This window comes from Acyrthosiphon pisum, chromosome X, assembly GCF_005508785.2.
Source record: "Acyrthosiphon pisum isolate AL4f chromosome X, pea_aphid_22Mar2018_4r6ur, whole genome shotgun sequence".
Lineage (NCBI taxonomy): Eukaryota > Metazoa > Arthropoda > Insecta > Hemiptera > Aphididae > Acyrthosiphon > Acyrthosiphon pisum.
Genome location: NC_042493.1, coordinates 94,037,089 through 94,058,229, shown reverse-complemented (window position 1 = coordinate 94,058,229; position 21,141 = coordinate 94,037,089). Strand labels below are relative to the sequence as shown.

Genomic DNA, 21,141 nt, shown 5'->3' with positions numbered 1-21,141 from the left:
CTGGACAGAATTATTTAGTGTTACCTATAGTATAGTATAGTATTACTGTACAGTTTGATGTTATTGTAATATACAATTAAATATTAATGTAATCAAATAATGATCTCAACCATAATATGACAAGATAATTTTATGTCGAATGAAAAAAGTAGGCACGAGGCACCAAACTAGGTACGAAATATTCAAGTTAATAACACAAAATTAGTTCTGCTGAACGTAAATTTGTTATACCGTATATTGTACACTAATTTATTATACAAAGTAGCCATATTTCAGGGCTTTAGACTCGGCTCTTATAATAGTTAATAGATAATAAAAATCGAGTCTACAGTAATAAATTAGACAGGAAAATAAAATGGAAATTTTTAAAAACCGTTCCAAAAACAAAACCGTTCTTTAAACCGATAAAATATTTGAAAAACCTTTTTTAAAACCGAAAACAAAACCAAAAAATTAAAAACCGATCTTAAAACCTAAACCAAAACCAGAAAATTTAGAAAACCGTTCTTAAGAACTAAAACCGTAACCGTTCAAATTTGAAACGGTTTCAATCCCTGGCTTAATGTAATAATGTGTATTGAATATAGAAAACAATAGTAGGTTTATATAGAATTCCTTTATTCTTAATAAATTAAATTATGTTTAAGTGATAATCTATAACTTATAATATTTTACAATTTAATACATTTAAGGCGCCCGGTGCCAATGTGATTTTGACCTCAAAAACACGGTTTACGGGAATAATGATCCTGCCCTGTAAAGTTAACCAAATTTGATAATTTTTTTTATGCAAATTCAAACTTAGTATTCAATTTCGCTATTTCATAAGACAAATGTATAACTTGCAAGCAGTCCCGAACCCTATAAACAATATATTTAGGAGGGAAAATGTCAAGGGGGGGGGGGGTAAAACACCCAAAACCCCCCTCTGGCTACGCCACTGAATATGTTAAATAATGCAGCAATCCTATACGTTTGTTATGAGTCTGTCTATATTTTGTTCGTGTAATAGCCAAAGTGTAATTTTTTTTTTAAGAATCTTAAAATAGTTGCTGTGTTTAATTTCTATTGGTAGTATATTGAACATTTTTGGACCAATATATAAGTATGTAGATTGTGTTAATTTTTTTGTGCATAGTTGGTACTTTGATATTAGATATTTGCCTAGTATTGTGTCCGTATTCAGTTTTAAAAGTAAGGTAATTTTTAATTATGTAAATTACCGACACTTTATAAAATAATTTTTTTATTGATAGTACATTCATGTCATTGCATAAATATTTTGTGTGGTATCTTGAGTCTTTTTTTAGGATAATTTTTAGTATTTTGTTTTGGATTTTTTTTAATGGATCTGTAGTTGTATCATACGTACCTCCCCATATAGAAATACCATATCTAATTATGGATTCTATTAATGCTTGATACACTACTCTAATTGTCTTAAGTTCCAAGATATCTGTTAAATTTTTAAATGCATACATAAGTTTTCTTAATTTATTTGTTAAACATTTTATGTGGTCATTCCATTTAAGATTATGACACATTTCTATACCTATGTATTTACAGTTTTCAACTATTTTTACAAAGGTTTGGCACGTTCATATATTTTGATTTAAAGTCATTCTCATGTATACATAGATTTATTTTATTTGGTTGATTCGAATCAACTATATAGTGTGGTAATATGTAGGTTTTTCTAAGTTTAGGAATAAATTATTTTCACATAGCCATGTTTGTATTTTACTCATGTCCCATTGAACACTAGCAAATACTTCATCCCAGGATTGGCCTTCAGCAAAAAGCACTGTATCATCTGCGTAGAATACTAGTTTTCCGTGTGTATTCAAGTTATTAATTTGGTTTATATGTATATTAAACAGTGTAGTTGTCCCTCGAGGTACACCACATATTATTGACATTTCTTCGCTTAATTCATTGTTTATTCGAACGTGTCGTTTTCTATTTTTTAAGTATGAACTTAATAAATCCTGAGCTGTTCCCTTGATACCAAGTGTGTTAACATTTTTTAGTAATATTTTATGATCTATAGTATCAAATACTTTTGCTAGATCCAAGTTAACAGTTGCATTTATTTTTTTATTTTTGAAAGAATTATAAATATAGCTTGATACTGGTCGCAATTGCTTGTTCAGTACTTTTACCAGGTCTAAAACCGAATTAGATACATGATAGAAGATTATTACTTTCAAGGTAATGCACTAATTCTTTTTTAATAATTTCTTCAAAAGATTTGGCAATATTTGATATTTGTGATATTGGGCGATAATTTTCAATGTTAGATTTGTCACCTTTTTTGTGTTTGGTGTTATTATTGAAATTTTAAAGCATTCCGGAATAATAGATTTTTTTGAAAAATAAAACTAAAGCTCTACAAGTAGGAATAAATATTTTTAATCTTTTCATTACAATTTCCTTCTTTTGAAGTATCCTTTAATATATATAAAATATACAAACCCCTAAACTCGACACCTATCACTAAAATCTAAAGCACTTTTAAAAGCAATGATAAAATCGCTGTGATCATGAAAAATGTTTGACTATTTTTTTCGGAGGTAATGATTAGACCAATGGTTGAAGATAACATTTATAGTCATAAATATGAAAAACATATTATTTTTAATAGAGGTACAATTAAATTATATTAAATACCCTGATAGATATCTTGAAAAATTTAAACAAAAACCAAATTGTTACATCTCACCTCGTAGATCCAAGTCACCTCAATTGACGGTATATCTATATTTAAGTCACCTTTTATTACAGTGTAGTTACTTTTATTGGCTCTGGCTCTATGTAGAATAGTTTGTTCGAATTCATCTAAGAAGGAAGTAATATTAATTTGGGAAGGTCTGTAAATACCATTAACTGTAAAGTTTGAATTTCCCTTTTTGCAATTTATTTCTAGACTAGACATAAAATTAGTGTTTAAATCAGTTACGTGTGCATTTATGATAGAATTATTTATAAACGCAATTATTCCATAATTTTGATTAATGAAGTTTGTAATCTTGTACAAAATATAGTTTGGAATTTGAAATTGATTGTAATTTAGATAATGTAAGCCTAGCCAAGCTTCTGTTAAAATAATTATATAAAAAATAATTGTTTGATTATCCAACATTATGCAAAATTCGTCAAAATGTTTATTAGCACTTCTTATATTAAAGTGTATAATATTTAATGCATGATCCCTATTTAATATCGTCTTCATGTCTTCCCATGTACCGTTATAAGTAATTATTTAATTATAGTCGTTGGCAAAATTATTACTAAGTATATTGTCAGCCACTATTAGTTCGAAAAATACGTATTATCCATCTTAAATTGGCTTTTCTTTGTACTATAGTTTTTATTTTTATCAAAATAATAGTAATGTTATAATTGTGTACTGAATTTTGAAAAGTAATGTATTTTGTTGAATATGAGTGTATAAGAATAGGAATTTGATGATTATTCAATATTATAAATTGCGTCTGATTTTTTTCATATAGTGAAGTTTAGTAGTGTGAAAGAAGTGCTGAATTAACATGTTCTGTTGCTTGTGTTTATGTATACTTAACTTACTTAATGTTATATTATTATATGATCTATTTGAGATTTGAAAGTAAGCTATAAATATTATTATAGTTATTGCCCAATTAAACCAAAAGTTATTAAAATTTAAATTACTAGCTAAGATATTACGTATTAAAACAATGGTTGGATATAACGATAAAGCGTTATACAAATATAGATAATTTATAAAAAACGTAGATCATTGAAACTTTTTATTTGTGTCTTTTTAGTCATGTCGTCTTTTTTGCAGAAGATTCTGCCATTCCTTGTCCAGATGTATCGGTATCCAAGTTCTTTTGCATTTGATCTAGTCTCCCAAAGCAGTTTTCTGTTGTAAGCTGTTAAGCTTTCATTAATATATATTCTTGATCCTTTGAATTAAATTTTTCCCCGTTTCCTAATGAATTCTTCTCTTTTTTTTTTTTTTGAAGAAAATTCTACGACTATTTGAGGTGCTTCCAAATTACGATTTGATAATTTTTGGTATACATTTTCAATATCAAAAAGATTAATATCAACGTCTATAATTCCTGCGATATCATTAACTATTGTTTCAACATTTTCTTTATTTTCCTTTTTTACACCACTTATTTCTACTAGACACGCTTTTTCGTTTTGTTCTAATATGTTGATTTTTATTTCTAGATTTTGTATTATGCCGACTTTTTCTTTTAAAGTTTTTTCTAGTTCTAATATCCGGTTACTTAGAGTTAAGAGACTAGCATTAGTAGTTTTTTGGTTTTTAATAAGTTCGTCTAATCTAGTGGTTATAGCTCTGGTGTCTAAATCACTTTTCATATAGATATTTGCGTCACCTTTTGTTTTTGATATACTTTTGATGGGTGTACTTTCTCCTCTGTCTTGTTTAAGCTTTTTTGAGCAGTCTTCACAATTGAATTCCTTTGTGATTTCATAAAGTCCAAGGATTCCGCATTCATGTTAGAGCATTTTATATATAATATGTGCTTACACATATTACATTGAATACTGACCTCATTTCGTGAAACTGTCAAATTGCATTTCGAACAAGATGTCATAATTGGACAATTAATTAACAGAATACGATTTAGCACAGTGAACGACCGAACTGAACTGATCCATATAATAATAAGTATTTGAAATATATTTGAAATACTTCTGTTCAAAAATATTTCAAATGCATTTGAAATACAGAAAAAGTATTTAAATACTAGTATTTAAATGCTAATATTTAAATATTTAACAAGTATGCCTATATTTCGACAAACCAATAATCAACGTAAGATAAACGTAATTTTATCACGAAAAACGTACTAATAATATTATGTGTATACGTATCGTCAACGTAAAATATACGTAAATCCGTACCTATATTTCGACGTCAGTTCGATCAACCAATAATCAACGTAAGATAAACATAGAATAAACGTAATTTTATAACAAAAAATGAACGAATATGTATATACGTATTGTCAACATAAAATCTTTTTCAACGTATATTATACCATTATTATATGATTAATGACTACGTATATTCATAGACCAAAGATATCCTTATTATAAACGTAGATTATACTTGTTATGTTTACTGGGTAGCATTTTAAAATTGTATGTTCTATGTTTTTGGGGGGCTACGGATAAGTTTGAGGAGGGAGGGCCTTTTCCCTCCAAGCCCCCCCTCCAATTTTTGCCTGTGCCCTCTAAGTACCAAATTGTTACAGGAAACTTCTTTCGAAGTCAATAATCTTTACTGCTCCAAAAGATGATGGCAAATATAAAAGAAACACATTTGTAATATAAATATATATTGCTCCACTATAAGAATCTAAAATTAAAAGCAATTTATTGAAATATTAAACATATTACATATAATTAATATTCATACATTTATAATCAATGAACTCACAATATAGGATCAATGATACAGTCAGTAGAACAGTAGGTATAGGCACCTATAGGTATTTTAAGTAGATACTGTCAATAATATCGACCGTGCTATATTAAATATGTTACAGATTAGATTTACTGAAATGTAGGTACCCAACATAATATGGACATATTATGGCCAAATGATAAAGAAAACTGTACCAAAATAATTATATAAACTTAAACAATTTAATGGTTCTACTTTTAAAGTTAAATAGGTAATATAGTTGAAGTTCCTAAAATTACATGTTAGAAAAAAAGTTTCCATATAAAATAGGGGATTTAATACATTTTAACAAATATTGTAAATCATGAAATTTAATTCTTGTACCTATACATGATACACATAAAATAATATCATGTAAAGTTAACTAACCAATCTTATATCGATCAATCCAATTAATTATAATAAGTTCAATGTGTATTCACTAGATAAACCTAATTTAAAATTAATGGGAACACAAGTAGAAGCAAACATATTTATATCTTATACCTACCATTATTAGTTGTATTAGTGTATTTTTACCACAAAAAATTATATAATTGAACTAAAAATAATTTCAGCTGGTTTTAAGTAAATGCTCTAATGGGCAATAATTTTTAACCAGTTCCTAACGCATATTAAACATAAATTACATAGGTAATTAAAATATATATTCATTTTTTTACAATAGGTATATTATTCTAAATATATATAAATGTTTTTTACAAAAGGTATATTATTCTAAATATATATGTCAATGTGACATATTATATACTGATGTAGTGGTGTACTGCTAACACCATTGGCGCAACTAGGGGGAGGGGGTGCTTTGGGTCCTTAGCACCCCCTAAGTCAAAATTTGCGCCCCCTTAAAAAAATCTTTAGGTGTTAGGTCTTATTGAGTCACAAAAAAACCTGGAGATTAAGCATCCCTTAGTTTGAATGTCTAGTTGCGCCAATGGCTAACACAAAAAATAAAGGATTGATCTTTTAATTGAACTGTATAGTATATTCAAAAAATTGACCATTTAAGTTGAAATGATTTTTATCGATCTAATTAATACAGTGTTAATATTATAATATTATATTGGAATACTAGAGTGTAATAAAAAAAAAACAAAAAAAAGAGACTACCTTTTCACTGATTAGGTAACTAATGGTTGTTTTAAATTTGAATTCAATAATAAATTGTTGTATATACTATATAATGATCAATTAGTCCTTATTTCAAAAGATATTTTATTATATTTATCATATTACTACTATTGGTTATTTTTTCTTTTAGTACTTAGTAATATGGTAGGTTGACCGTTGAACTAATATTTGTAAAAAACAAATCTCAAGCGTTAGAAATCAATCGCAATTACAATTTCCAACTGCCGTAATAAACTTACAACTTATTTATTAAAACTTATAAACCATGCTTGATTTAGGAAAAAATTAAATAGGGATGCAAAAGTGTAAAAAGAAATGTAAGTACCTAAATATTTAAATGTTTTATTGGTTAGGATATAATTAAAAGGGTACAAATACATAATTTTTTAAAGACAAGAGGGCCTCCATCACCTAGTGCCCTTCTCAATTCAAGCATTGTTTATAAGCAGGGCTTGTAAGTTCATGAATTTGCATATAAATCTTGATAAGTTGTATTTAATGCTAGATGACATAGAAATCCATTTCAAGGTATCACGGTTAAATATGTGAAGTCTTATTTTGCATGATTTTACATATTTAGAGGTTTTTTTGCCTATTTGGCATATTTATGCATATTTCTAATTTATCGGACATATTATACATGATATTGATATTGATATTGATATTATTATATCAATATAAATTTTTTTTAATGGAAATACCACATTCTGTGGAAATACTATGAAAGAATCAACATTTGACGAAAAAAAACGTGATCATATTTTATAATCTATTTAAAATATATTTATTTAATTGCGGCATAAAAAATAAAATATAACTATAAAAAATAAATGGATAATTCATGTTATTTCAAAAATTGTTTATGATTTTTTTAAATAAGCATTTTTTATGTGCATAATTTTAGGTATTTAGTGCATATAAATGCATATTTCGCCAATTTTGAGTGCATAAATGCATGCTTATTTAGGCATTTTTTAGGGCATGAACTTACGAGCCTTGGTTATAAGTCATACCAATGTACTGTGGACTGGTGTGAATAGGTTTGTGGTATAAAACCCGAAAATTTCAGATAACCTTCTAATAATAGATTCAAAACTGAAAAACACTATTTAAGAAGATGCTACACCCCATGACATGGTGTCTTCGTCTTACAAATGTACAAGAGAGACGGTCTGTCTGTGTGGATATTTTATATTATATTTATATTGTTATTACTTATTATTATTAAGTTAGCCAGCAAGTTGAATTAATATTATAAAATTACTACAAAATAACTAAAATATACACAATTAGATGTATTTTATTAATAACTAGGCAGCCATATATTTTGTACAGTGAATATAATATTTTTAAGAAATTTAAATACCATTTTATGCAACATTTAGTAGTAGTCTCTGGATTATAGTCATATGAATTTCTTGTTAATTCAGTTATAATTTAAATAGTTTTCAAGACAAAAACTGTTAGTTTTTGATAGAATTTTGGCTACATCCCAAATAAAGTACACCATATCCTTTTACTATCGTTGATAATTGATCTGTAATTGTAAAATACAAGGTAATTATATTTTATATATTTAACCTAAAACATATATATTATACATATATTACAACTGTATATTATAGTACATGCACTAAAAAAAATATTTGAATAAAGTATTAACTTTGGGACCTCTATTAAAATTTGAGTAATAAAAATTAAATATATTATATAGTTAAGGGATGGGCAAACTATAATGAAATCATGATAAGATAAAGTAAAATATTATCTTAAACAAAAATAGTAAAGACAACAATGTGTATATAGAGCACATAATATCATATATATATATTTAATAAACATAATAATATTAAATAGCAAATTTTATTTTACGATTAAAGGATCTTAAAAAAAAAGTAATAGTTTGCCCATTCCTCGAACAATTTATTAATATAAGTTACCAGGATGGGCCATTGCTGATTTTATTTGATCCTCATTATTTTCAACAATTTGCATCAAACTATCTTCCAAAGTATTTATATGGATATTATTAATTGTCCATGTATCATCTTGGTGAATCATAATAGTAAATGAATTACAGAGAAAATATTTTTGACAGTTATGATTAATATGACTTAATATTATACGAATAAATTTAACATATGATCTTTTACAATAATAGGGGAACCAACATCTAAAAATAAAGCATGAATATTATTAAGTATCAATATAAAATAGTTGAATAAAATAAAATACCTGACTATACGTTGTATATCATAACAAGTTACATTCTCGGTAGCAGAATTTTTTATCGCTAAATATATTAAATGAATCCAATGTAATGGTGGACACACCTAAAATATTAATATAATAAATATTTGTAATTAAATTATTTATGACATAATATACAATCAACACTCAATAATAATAATTAAATACTGGATTATGCATATAATGCACATTTATATTTTTATAAGCAATTACATGCAGTAAATTCATCAATTTTCATCAATCATACTTAAATAAATAATACTAAACATTTTTATTTTTTATACTTTTGCATAATACGTATACATTTAATTAATGTTTTAATTTAATTTTATAATTTTATGTACAATTATTATACATAAATTTTTTTCCACAACCCAAAAATTAAAAATATAATATTAAGTTTCCGCAGATCATTATTATTTATTACTTATTAGTTGGTAGGAAGGTATACCTATTCATTGCATACTCCTTTCTATCTAATCCGTCTAACATTATTGATTTATCGTCAATACTACGGAACACGGACTGATTGACTGAGGACTGTAGTTTGAAGCGTACATTAGGTAATAACTAACGTATTATAAAAACGTGTTTATTTTATATAACATTGTTTGTGTTTGTTACTTTACAATGTCAAAGTGTCCAAGTTCAAAATTACCATCACTTTGAAAATGGATTGAATCGTATAACAAATAAGGTGAGGTTTTCAAAACATTAAATGATAATTCAGTTGTTTGGCAGTATTGTAATAAAGTAGTTGTAGTAGAAAAATGTTTCAAATTGATCAGCACATTAAGTCATTTTCACACAAAAAATACCACGAGGCAAATTCACCATCAAAATTGTATCTTATAGCATCAAAAGTTCTTGAAAATACTAATAAGATAGATTTAGAACAATTTAGATATTTTGAACAAGTTATAAATTCTATTATTAATCTTTTTGAAAATGAAAACATGAAATGTAGTGTCCCTATTTTACTGTTTGTTAAAATATATTTTTAATATTTAAATTGTATTGATTAGTTTATTGTACTAACATTTTAAATTTTTTATTAAATATACAAAAAAACTCATCATTGATAAGTACATTTTAAATAAATTTTAAAAAATCTTTTTAAATTGGACATAATATATGAACAAAAAGTAAAACAAGAAAATATGCTACTTTTTTGGTATTAATATGATGAAACCTAATATCTTAATATTAAAAATATATTATACATATATATATATATCAAACATAATATACAATATAAGTCAGTGTCAAGTGTGCCGCAGCTAAAAATGATTATGACTAGAGTGCCGTGAGGGGAAAAGATTGGGAAACGCTGTTCTATCAGCACCATCACCTCTTCTACTAAATTAAATATTATTTATATTATGTATTAATAAATTATTTATTTAACAAAAATATTATAGTTGTTGCCTCAAAACAGTAAATATAAATAAGGCAACTCAGATTTATAGCAAAAAAAATTATGACATAGCAAACCAAAAACCGGGCTGACTTTCAGATTAGACATTTTATCGTAGTTATATTTGGGATCAACTAGTATGCAGCAAAAATTTTATTTTTATATTTATTTTATTTCCGTCAATATTTTATTAATAGGTACAATATATTAAACTGTAAAATTATTAATGTAACATAATGTAGTAAAAATATAAATTCATTATCAGTATTAAGTACTTTTAACCTCAAGCACAGACACCCTTTTATGGGACTCAGGAATTTGGCACCTAGGGCAACTGCCCAATAACCTCCCTCTCTAGATATACCACTGATTAGACTAGTCACTATATTATAATATAGGACAGTAGTTAAAAATAATAAACTGAAGAGTTAATAATTTATAATTACTTTTTTTGTAAGTGTTTTTGTTTTTGCAAAATCAGCATTATCATATGAAGAATGTGTTGTTTTCGCAAACAGTGAATTGCTTAGATGTAAAGATGAGCTCAATAAATTAATTTGCAAATTTTTATCATCTTTTCTTCTTTTTGTCTTCATTGGAGCATTTAATGATAATTCATTATACGTACAATTGTCCTTATTAATAAGTTTCATGCATGGTTCATTACTCAATTTTGTTTGAAATTCAGTGCCTAGAAAAAGTATTTAAATTTTCAAATTTATATTTTATGAAAGTTCAATATATTTATAGACACCTACCATTTGTAATATTTTGATTTTGTATAATGGTTACATCATTATCTGGTAACAAATCATTTGCACATTTCTTATTTTTGTACTGAAATTTGGAAGTTACCAACAATAATTATGGTTTAAATACATTTAAAACATAATTTAACAAAATCTCACCGGGTGTAGGAGGTCTTTTAAAAATTCTATTTTCAATATATGAGAAAGAGACATATCTGTGGTATCATCACTATCATCCTCTTCATCACTTGAACTGTTGACTATACACCAATCTGGTATAGAACCACAATTATCATAATCATATGCTATTTTTTCAGTATTTTTGATTGACCATCGGCCTTTTTTATTATTAATATGAAAGTAATTGTGTTCATGCATCACATTATAACTGCTCTTTGTATTTAGTTTAATATTTTTAGTTATTTCACCAGACTTTTCTTGTGGTATTTTTCTTTTACTCATAATTTTTCTTTTAATATAATTTTTGTTCCGTATAAAATTTTATATTTTGATTTTAAATCATTATTTAATACGATTTGTCAAGACCTAAATGTATTTTTCATCATTTGTATATAAGTTACAAGATAAAGATATATTATATAATTGAATTTTTTTTACCTGTTTAACTTATGTATATGCTGAAATAAACCAGAATAGTTATTCTATTGCAATACAATGCCTACATACAACTATTCTATATTCATATTCAAATTGAATTGTTTATTATCTCTTGATATAATATATAATATGTAGATCTTACATTTTAGATTCTTGAAAATTAGGTGCATAACTGAAAAAAATGTATTTATAATTATAAAAAAATGAATATTATATAATTTAACTTTAATAAATCAAGTTTAATACTGTTAACATATTTACTATTGTCTATTGGTATGAATCATGGACATATGAATATCTTTATATTTATTACTTAATTATTGATATTGGCTCAATTGGAATATTGGATATCAGTATAAAATAAAATTAGATATACCTGAAAAAAATCAAGTAAATTTTTACAAAATATTTATTTCTGATTCAGCTACCATTATTGTAGAAAAAAATATTTTTAATTTGATTTATCGCACAATCTATACTTGTAACAATGTCAGATATATGATTTATATTAGTTTAATTGAAAACTAAAATTGTATAATTTGTACCGGTATTAAAACAATCAATACACTGAATAAAAAAATATGGACAACCTAGTACCTACTATTCAATATCAAGTGAGATGCATGCAATCTCCATGTGATGTAGTCCATACATACTTCAGAGGAAATTTGCATTTAGCAGAACTAATTATGTGTGGTTTGCTTTAATATAAAAATGAATGGACCAAACTATCGTAAAATATAAAAGTAAGAACATCTGTGTTTAAACTTTAGATTTCCAAGATATTTCCCTTATTAAGCCAGTTTTGAGTAGGTGAACCTATGGAAAATATAAAAAAGCTTACAACTCGCAGCAATTACAAACACATGTCATGTTCTTAACTTTAACTTTGAGAATAGGTCAATCAACCAAAAAAAATTGCTACTGTAATTCAAAAATAAATAAAAAATAAATTAATACATTTTACTATTTAACTTATTTTTTTTATCAAGGGTGCTACGAAAGTATGAGAATACGAGTACCTATACCTACTAATATTACAACATTCCACATTCTGGGGCACTTGATAGATTTCCATACTGAACGATACTATTACCATATAACATGAATTGTAAGTTTTTTATGGGTGAGAAGAATTTCCACTGTAAAAAACCGGTGGAGGAAGAGGCTGAGGGCATTAAAAAAAAATACCATCCAGGGCAACAAAATCCTAAATACGACATTGGTACTGAAAGACACTTATATGATATAAACCAACTTGGGTTTTTTGACTTGACCAAAATACGCCACTGAATGATAAATAGGTAAAATACTTTTTACAACGGACTATGATATTATACTTTTTTATCATAAAAAATAAATCATTTCATTGAATCTTAATATCTTGTTGAATAGGTACAACTTTATGAAATAGTATAATTACAAAATTACAATATTGTTCTAACAAAATAAAACGCTTTACCAGCCCTCTAATTATTTTAATTAGAAGCGGAGCTCTCAAAATATAAAAAAAACGAAGAGGCGTTCCGTCCCCCTACACCTCATCCATGGCACAATGCCACAATAACACCAAATTTCTGCACTGAATAAGAAAATAGTTGTACTTAACGTTATTGTCAATATTATATTATAATAACTGCAGTTTTTGACTTTGATACACTAATCAGAACACTAGTATTTAGTTAAGTATTGTTAACATAACAAATATAGTATTTACGTATACAATATGTTGCAGTATTAGCTCTGTAGAGCAGTGGCGTCATTTCAGACTTAAGTTTTTATTAGGTTAGGGAAACAGTCTAATAAAATATTGGATATTTAACAGTGATGTCGTAAATAATAAATAATAATAATAGTAGGTACGTAGTGTGATAGTGAAGTTGGTGGGAATTTAAAATCACCCAATCCCAAGACGTAGTTCAGAATACAATATTATGTACCAGATACCTAATAATATGGCTGAAACAGAATCTATTAAGCTTCTATAAGACTATAATAAATAATAACACACATTTGTTTTGTATTGTAATGTATTTCAATTTTTAACTGCACTACTTGGATTTAATAGCAGTGCTGAAGGCCACTGTTACTTAAGTAGTGGATACTCAGAATCTCCTAATAATTAATGCTTATAAGCAGGGTTTGGGACTTATAAAACTTAAAAATAATAATAATAATCAAAATAAGCGCTGAAAAAAAAAACTTAAATACTTCATTATTAGCACTTAAAAATATTAAAAGAAGCACGACAAAAACTTTCAACACAATTTTTTTCTATATTTTGTTAAGTATTTTTACTTGAAAACATAAAATAATTCATTATTAACATTTATTTTTTTTTTAGTATTTTTGAGTTTTTAAAACATATAAACTTCTTTATTAGGTATACTTCCTATTATAGGTTTTTTTAAAAAAAATAAATTTTAAATTGTTTAAGAATAACCGAAAAAAATATTGATTAAATAGGCCGTTTATGGTATAGATAAGCGAGTAAATACGGTTTACGGTGTTCATTACTAGGAAATATTATAATAGGTGCAAAGGAGAAAATTATTTTTAGAACTAGCTCTACCGTGAACAAAAAAAAAATTAACTAAAATTTCTAGGTTTTTGTTAGTGGTAGTTGTCACCATAGATCATACTTTAAGCAAAAACATGCTAAAAAGGAAAAAATACTAGGAAAACTGGAAATAAGCTTTTTTTAAAAAAATCTTTGAAAAAATCATAAGCCATGTCAACCATAAAAATAAGCAAATATTATAAGTCACGAGCCCTGCTTATAAGTTATAATTGATATTTGATACGCATTCTGAAATCCCAAATATATTAAATATAAATTATAATATACCTACTATAATAAACTTTTTAGCTAATTTTACCTAATTTATTTGCCCAGTAAACAGCAGTTATGCATGAGAAAGTATTATTGTAATAATATTTTAATTTACATGTTTCTGAAATATTATTTAACCTGTCAGTGGTCGCGAAGTGAGCGGCACTCACCTCGTTAGTATTCTGAAATCCACTTATTTATTTATTACTTGATTCATCTGATACTATTTATACCTTCAATCAACACATGTTTAAATATATTTTTGCAACTATAATAATTTTATAAATAATTCTTTTATAGGGTGATACCACTGGGTATCTTCCCTAATCTCACTATTCATATCATTCTTACTTGTCACATATCAAACCTACTTATTATACTAAAAAACATGACGTATAGATTGTAGATTTCTTCAAATAATAAAAAAAAAAATAATTCTTGATTAGATTTCGACGTGCAATGTTGTTAATATCCATAAATTGAGCGTTGCACTCACTCAATAGATCAACCAAATACGTTTTCAAAAACTCAAAACCTATATTTAAGGGGCATACAACATTCATATGCGTACTTTATAATAATCAGCAACATATTCCAGACCACTAGTGCGAAGATGAATGATAATGATTATATTATTGTATAATTATGTATAAAAAATTATAAATTAATTTTAGTGGTTAACAATTTATAATCAAGAAAAATTGTTAGAACATTTTTTGTAAAAGATTAAACAATTAATAATTCGTTGTTGGTTTCAATATTTTATGTTCATTACCTATATAAGAAATAATGATGAAAAAACAACAAAGTGAGCGCAGCGCTCACTCAATACCAATGGAGGGACTTTGCATGGCAATACCAACGACGGGTTAACTATATCTTAGAAATCTGTGGTACCACATATTGTTAAAATATCTTAATGAACATAATTCCACAATATGGAATTTTCTGCCAAGAGTTGTCACAATATTGCTTCGTTATTGTTAACACTTAAATCATATAATTAAAACACAAATTTAAAATATTTTGATGTTCGCAGAAAATATTGATAACATATGCGTAAAATATTGTAATGCTGTCTGGGTAACGATTGATCTAAATTATTATTAATACAAACAAAATGCATTATTACTTACACTACCAAAAATGTATGATTGTTCACGTGCGCGTGATGGAATCGTGGAGGCTTTTTCTTAAATAGCGATATTGTTCGGAGCCCAGTGGCTGACTTTACGACCGGGACACCGGGAAAAACTTCCCGGGCGGGGCCGGCTGCACGTATAAGGATATATATTTTAATTATTATTGTATATTTATGTTAATTGTGAAAATAAATAAAATCAAATTAATTTTATCTAAATAAGTATAAATAAGTATGTAATATTGTTTGGGGCTGCCGGCTATTTACTGGCGTTTGGCAGGGAAACTACTTATGCGTATGGAGGTGGTGTTTAACTTTGAACGGGATAGGTGACCAATATAAATAATAACGCGTCATAAACAATTAACAAAAAAGAAATATTATTATAAAGCACGACAATTGATGAGCGTATGTCGGCCGGTGAAGACGTCTCTTCCGGGCGCAACTCAACAATAAAAATCGGCGGAACGATATGTACAACAATAACAATGAATAACAATGATAATAATAATAAATTAATATGATATAAATGAATTAAACCCAACGCACATGCGCCGCGGCAGGGCGGGGCGGTGTATCGGCGCGGCGGCCGCGGCGATGATTGCAACAGCTGTTGCGACGTTGCCGATGGCACGCAGATGAACGGGGGCGGTGGTTACTATTGACGGCGGCGCTGTTCGACGGCGAAGGACCGTAACGCGCTATGTGGCGTGATCCCGGCGATATGGACGGCGTCGCACACGATACGCGGAAACGCCGACTTCTCGACGGTGGGCGATGAACCACACACACACACACACACGATAATCGCCTGATTCGGCGCGGACTGCAGCACCGAGGGCTCAGGTCTCTGTCGACGAAATTACCAAAACGCACAACGAAAAAAATATTATGATTATATTATAATATATTATACACGCGTATAATGTAAACAAATATCGATATAATAAATAATATTTAATCGCGACGTCGCAACCCAATAATAGAGTTACATGGACAATTCAATAAAAACTATATTATTATTAATAATTACGGTGGAGGGGCCTGGAACACCGATAACAATAATGCGGGTCTGGCTCACCAGCAGTCTGACGTCAACAGTTAAAACCCATGTAATAATAATAATAATAATAATAGATATTATTACCAAGTTTATATTATCTACATTATGTCATTATATTATAAATGAGATTTGTATTGGTATTCACTATGACTATAGAAGCTCTCGTAAGATAAAAGTATAAAACGTAGGGGGTTATAATTTTTTCTATTACGTAACGTAATACTGACAAAACAGTGAGAAAAGTTAGGAAATTTAGGATATAGTAAAAAAAAAAGGTGAGTTGATTGTGAAACAGTGAGAAAAATTGAAAAAAGCGAGTCACTACTCACTAGAAAGCCTGACGGCGAACCACCACGGACGTGTATTGCGCGGCGAACGATTATAATACTCGACGCAATTGGCGACGGATCGACGACAGTAACGACGGCGAAAAACCAGCACGGTGGGCGACGCGACCGTCGAAAACTCGTAGCGCACTTGAAACTCGATGAGCGACACGAGGTGAACGGACAGTGGCAGCAAACGGCCGGACGCGTCAAAGGCGCGCGGTCAGCTCGACTCGAGCGCAAGAGAAAGAGTGTTAAGTGTCGCGGACCGGTTGTCACGCGGCGTAATAAAAAAAAAAAAACGGTGACAAGTTCGAACAAATATTATTAAGGGGGCTGGAGCGTAATCCATTCTAAGGAGTTTCATAGGGATTCTGAGGCATTTTTTATTTCAGTTTATACGGCCGGGTCTAGTGAATGCGTTGAAAGTAAATTAACATTAGTGTGTGTAATTCAAAGTACCGATCACGTTGTATGGGTGCACCATATAGTGACCGGATATTTACGTCTGTAATTATACCTACGCTCATGCACAAGTCACCAAATATTATTTTATAAAATTAGAAACATTTTTTTTTCGAAGTATACTGCCAGTGACTTACTGACTTCAATCACTACGCTCAGTACTTATCGCAGAATATTGTAGCTTTATGTGTTGCCTTACAAACGGCCAGAGACCAAAGTACAATCATAGAATAAATTAAAATGTATTATACTATACAACATCATTATATAGATAATAGGTATAAATTACTATAGTATTACTGTGTTGATAATCATAGTGACTACAATATATTATAATAAATAATAAATCGTAAATACATTGTATTACATTGTATACACAATGTATTCGTTTTACAATATTTTGCTCATCAGGAACTCAGAAGGAGAGCTTTACCGCTACTCGTCTTGTAATAATGTAACACAATCCTATATAATAATAATTTAAACATAATAGTGCCACACACACACACACACACACACACGTCATAAAATATTATTTTTTTCTTATTATTAATTAGATTATTGTTGTTACTGTGGTGAAAACGAGAGTAGAGAGTTTGCTCCTGAGTTCCTATTACCGAATATAACCGTTTTGAGGAACAGTTTTGCGTGGGCGGTCTGATTCACAACCACTCAAGTGCTTCCAAATTCCCAGTTGCTGTGGGTTGTTTTTTTGACTGATTTAAATCGATAGAAAGCCGAAATGGGGGACGGGGTGGCCGAGCGGACTAAGGCGTCGGTTGCGACGTGCACCGACGCCGTTCGAATCCGGCAGCGGGTTGCATTTTTCTCCGGGCAAGTCACGGTGTCCGGAGAGAAGATACTTATGAGTGTTTTCCAATTTCTCCCCTATAAACCAAAAACAAACAGCTAATGACCTTAGTTGCCTATCTTGATTAATTAAAAAAAAAAAAAAAGAAAGATAGCCGAAATTGTACAAACGGTTTCTACTGCGCGTGTGCGCGTGCCTGTATTACCCGAATAACGTAAAATAAAACGTAAAACCTAACCTAACATACACAGCGTAATATATTCAATATTGTGTTATTCAATATTCAATAATATTATTAAAATACGATTATGAATAATATAATCAAACAAAAAACAAAATTATAAAATAAATAATATAAAAACTGACTGCACAAATATATTATTATTATTATTATTAGAAAATAATAATAATAATAAATATATTAATAATTGAATATTGATGATAATATATTATGAATGTGTGTGTAGCTATAATGTTAATGTGATCAGATTATTAAATTACTATCATCGAAACGATAAAATACTAAATAGATCGTCAATAATATATTAAATATATTATTTTGTAAGATCGATATGAACAGTCATCAGTGGCGTAATCAGGATTTCTAAAAGGAGTGGACCAATTTATATTTTTTGCACTAGGAATCACATATGCACTTTTTATTTATTACTAACAACTTACATCAGCTTTATGAGGTACTTTTAAAAATATTTTATTAGTGGGTCCAAGTCCAATCTAAGACTTTCGTACTCCTAGAAGAATTCTTTTATAAAAGGGGTCATTATATTATCTCTTTCTATACCTATCGTAATATTCTGCAAAATAAATTATGGCTGATAGGACCCCGAGAACATACCCAATAGGTGTTCCTAATTTTCAGGCCAAAAATTGACTTTGTTTACCACCAGTATAATAATTTTCTATATTTCCATATTTTAAAATATGATTTAATATTAAATAATTTAATTTTAACATAAGATTTTGCAGACAACTCCATATTATAAAAATTAAAAAGTAAGTGGGGTTATTGACAATATTGACAAAAATATAAAAAATACCTTTGAACCAGGGCATTTATAAAAAAAAATTCCGTTTCATGTTATTTACAATTAAAACGTTTCACAATTTTTGAATTTAACATTATTTAGAACTAAAGCGTTATTCAACTTTTGCGTTTATCGATATACAGAATTAAAACATTATCCAACTTAGCCCCTAAAGCCCCCCCCCCCATATTTGCGCCTATGTGCCTACCCATGCATTTGCTGACTCTGTCTTACACACGTACGACATAGCAAAATTTCGTTCACTAGTTTCAATAGTGTGCTGTTAGTTTTTATATTAGAGTGATTTGACCTATTATACATTTTTTAAATGACAAAATTATGTGTGCATAAGCGTTGGCTTTTATTCGATATTTTAATTTTCAAGCGAGAAATGAGAATTTTTTATTTTTGATATTTCACATACCCATATCTAGCTGGAAAATTGAAATTTTGAAAAATCAGAAACACCTTAGCACAGATAATGTTCTGGCCTAAATGTTTTATAATAGGTCAATACACTCTAGTATCAAAACTCACAGCACACTATTGAAACTAGTGAACGACAATTTGGTATGTCGTGCGTGTGTTAGACGAAGACAACAAATCTATGGGTAGCGTCCTCTTAAAATCAAATTGTTTGAAGTTTAAATTATATAAATAAAAAAGCAGGTAAGTGGATGTCGCTCTGCTGTACAGTAGATTACAAGTGGGTCAATCGGTTGTATTAGACTTGAATTCAATGATAAAATATCATTGTATAAGAAAAACGATTCTGAGCGGAGACGGTTTGTCAGTCTGGATATTTTATATTGTTATTATTTATTTTATTATGTAAGTTGAATTAATATTATAATATTATAATTTTTTATTCGTTTCTATGGTGATAAACAAAGCTTTAGAAATTAAAATCCCATTTTTAGCGTTTTTTCGTAATTCTTCGGTGGTTTTTCTCATGGCATTAAATAACTATTGAGAAAATCGGAAAATTACCTCTCTAAAGTACCATCTTGATCCAATTTTCTAAATGATAAGGTACTATATGTTGAAATCGAAGCACTTCTTCTGGTAGAAATTTTGTATACAGGATATAAAAAGAAAAAAAAATAGTAAACACCATTGTAAAACCAATAGCTTCCTCGCTCCGCTCAGAATCTAAAATTACTTGAGATATATTCTAACTAACAAATTTACAATACTCATTTTATTTTGTTTTATATCAATTAATTAAAATATTTAAAAATTTAAAAGCTAATTGTATTTACAAAAAAAAGTATATATATTATATAAAGGGCCATTAAAATGACTATAAAAATAAACTGTGCTTAGGTATTATTAGATTTTTTGGTAACAGAATTAACCACTTACATGGAATCTTGTTTTAATTTTTCAATCTTTAGATATTAAAGTTGAACATTTTATAAATTTTCAACTACAAAATAATTATTCAATTTTAAATTTGATTAATTTTGTCAAAATTCAATCTTTAAATGCTTATAAAAAAAAAATTGTGCCTATGCATTTTTAATTTTTTTTAACTGCTATTGTAACAATATATCAGGAGCCTTGTATTAAATTTTTACACTTTTTGGCCCGACAGATAAAACTTAATTGATATTCATAGAAAAAATTAATAAAAAAATTGAAATATGAAACTGTCCGTAAACAGCATAAAACAAGTCAAAATATTTTGAAAATTTTATCAAGTATAAAAATTGATAATATAATTATTCATTAGAATTTTCATGTATCTACAGTTATTTGTTTTTTAATTACAACAAAATAAGAAAATTGCTACATTAGAAA

At 28.0% G+C, this 21,141-nt stretch overlaps 1 protein-coding gene across 1 annotated transcript; it reads right to left on the bottom strand.

Moving 5' to 3' along the window:
- Positions 1-7,910: 7,910 nt before the first annotated feature.
- On the bottom strand, positions 7,911-15,747 carry LOC100571746. The gene is made up of 9 exons (XM_008186842.3): positions 15,623-15,747; positions 11,915-12,029; positions 11,654-11,825; positions 11,195-11,581; positions 11,045-11,123; positions 10,733-10,977; positions 8,855-8,952; positions 8,560-8,792; positions 7,911-8,156 (listed from the first exon to the last, which is right to left on the bottom strand). Exons 4-9 carry the CDS (start codon positions 11,495-11,497, stop codon positions 8,083-8,085), a joined length of 1,032 nt encoding a protein of 343 aa, XP_008185064.1. The 5' UTR covers positions 11,498-11,581; positions 11,654-11,825; positions 11,915-12,029; positions 15,623-15,747; the 3' UTR covers positions 7,911-8,082.
- Positions 15,748-21,141: the final 5,394 nt, after the last annotated feature.

Excerpts from the sequence above, each read along its gene's own strand:
- LOC100571746 (XM_008186842.3), bottom strand. The coding sequence starts at position 11,497 with ATGAGTAAAAGAAAAATACCACAAGAAAAGTCTGGTGAAATAACTAAA. Across the intron at positions 8,953-10,732 it reads CAAAAACACTTACAAAAAAA|GTGTGTCCACCATTACATTG; the intron begins GTAATTATAAAT and ends TTAATATTTTAG. Across the intron at positions 8,157-8,559 it reads ATCAGCAATGGCCCATCCTG|ATCAATTATCAACGATAGTA; the intron begins GTAACTTATATT and ends TTACAATTACAG.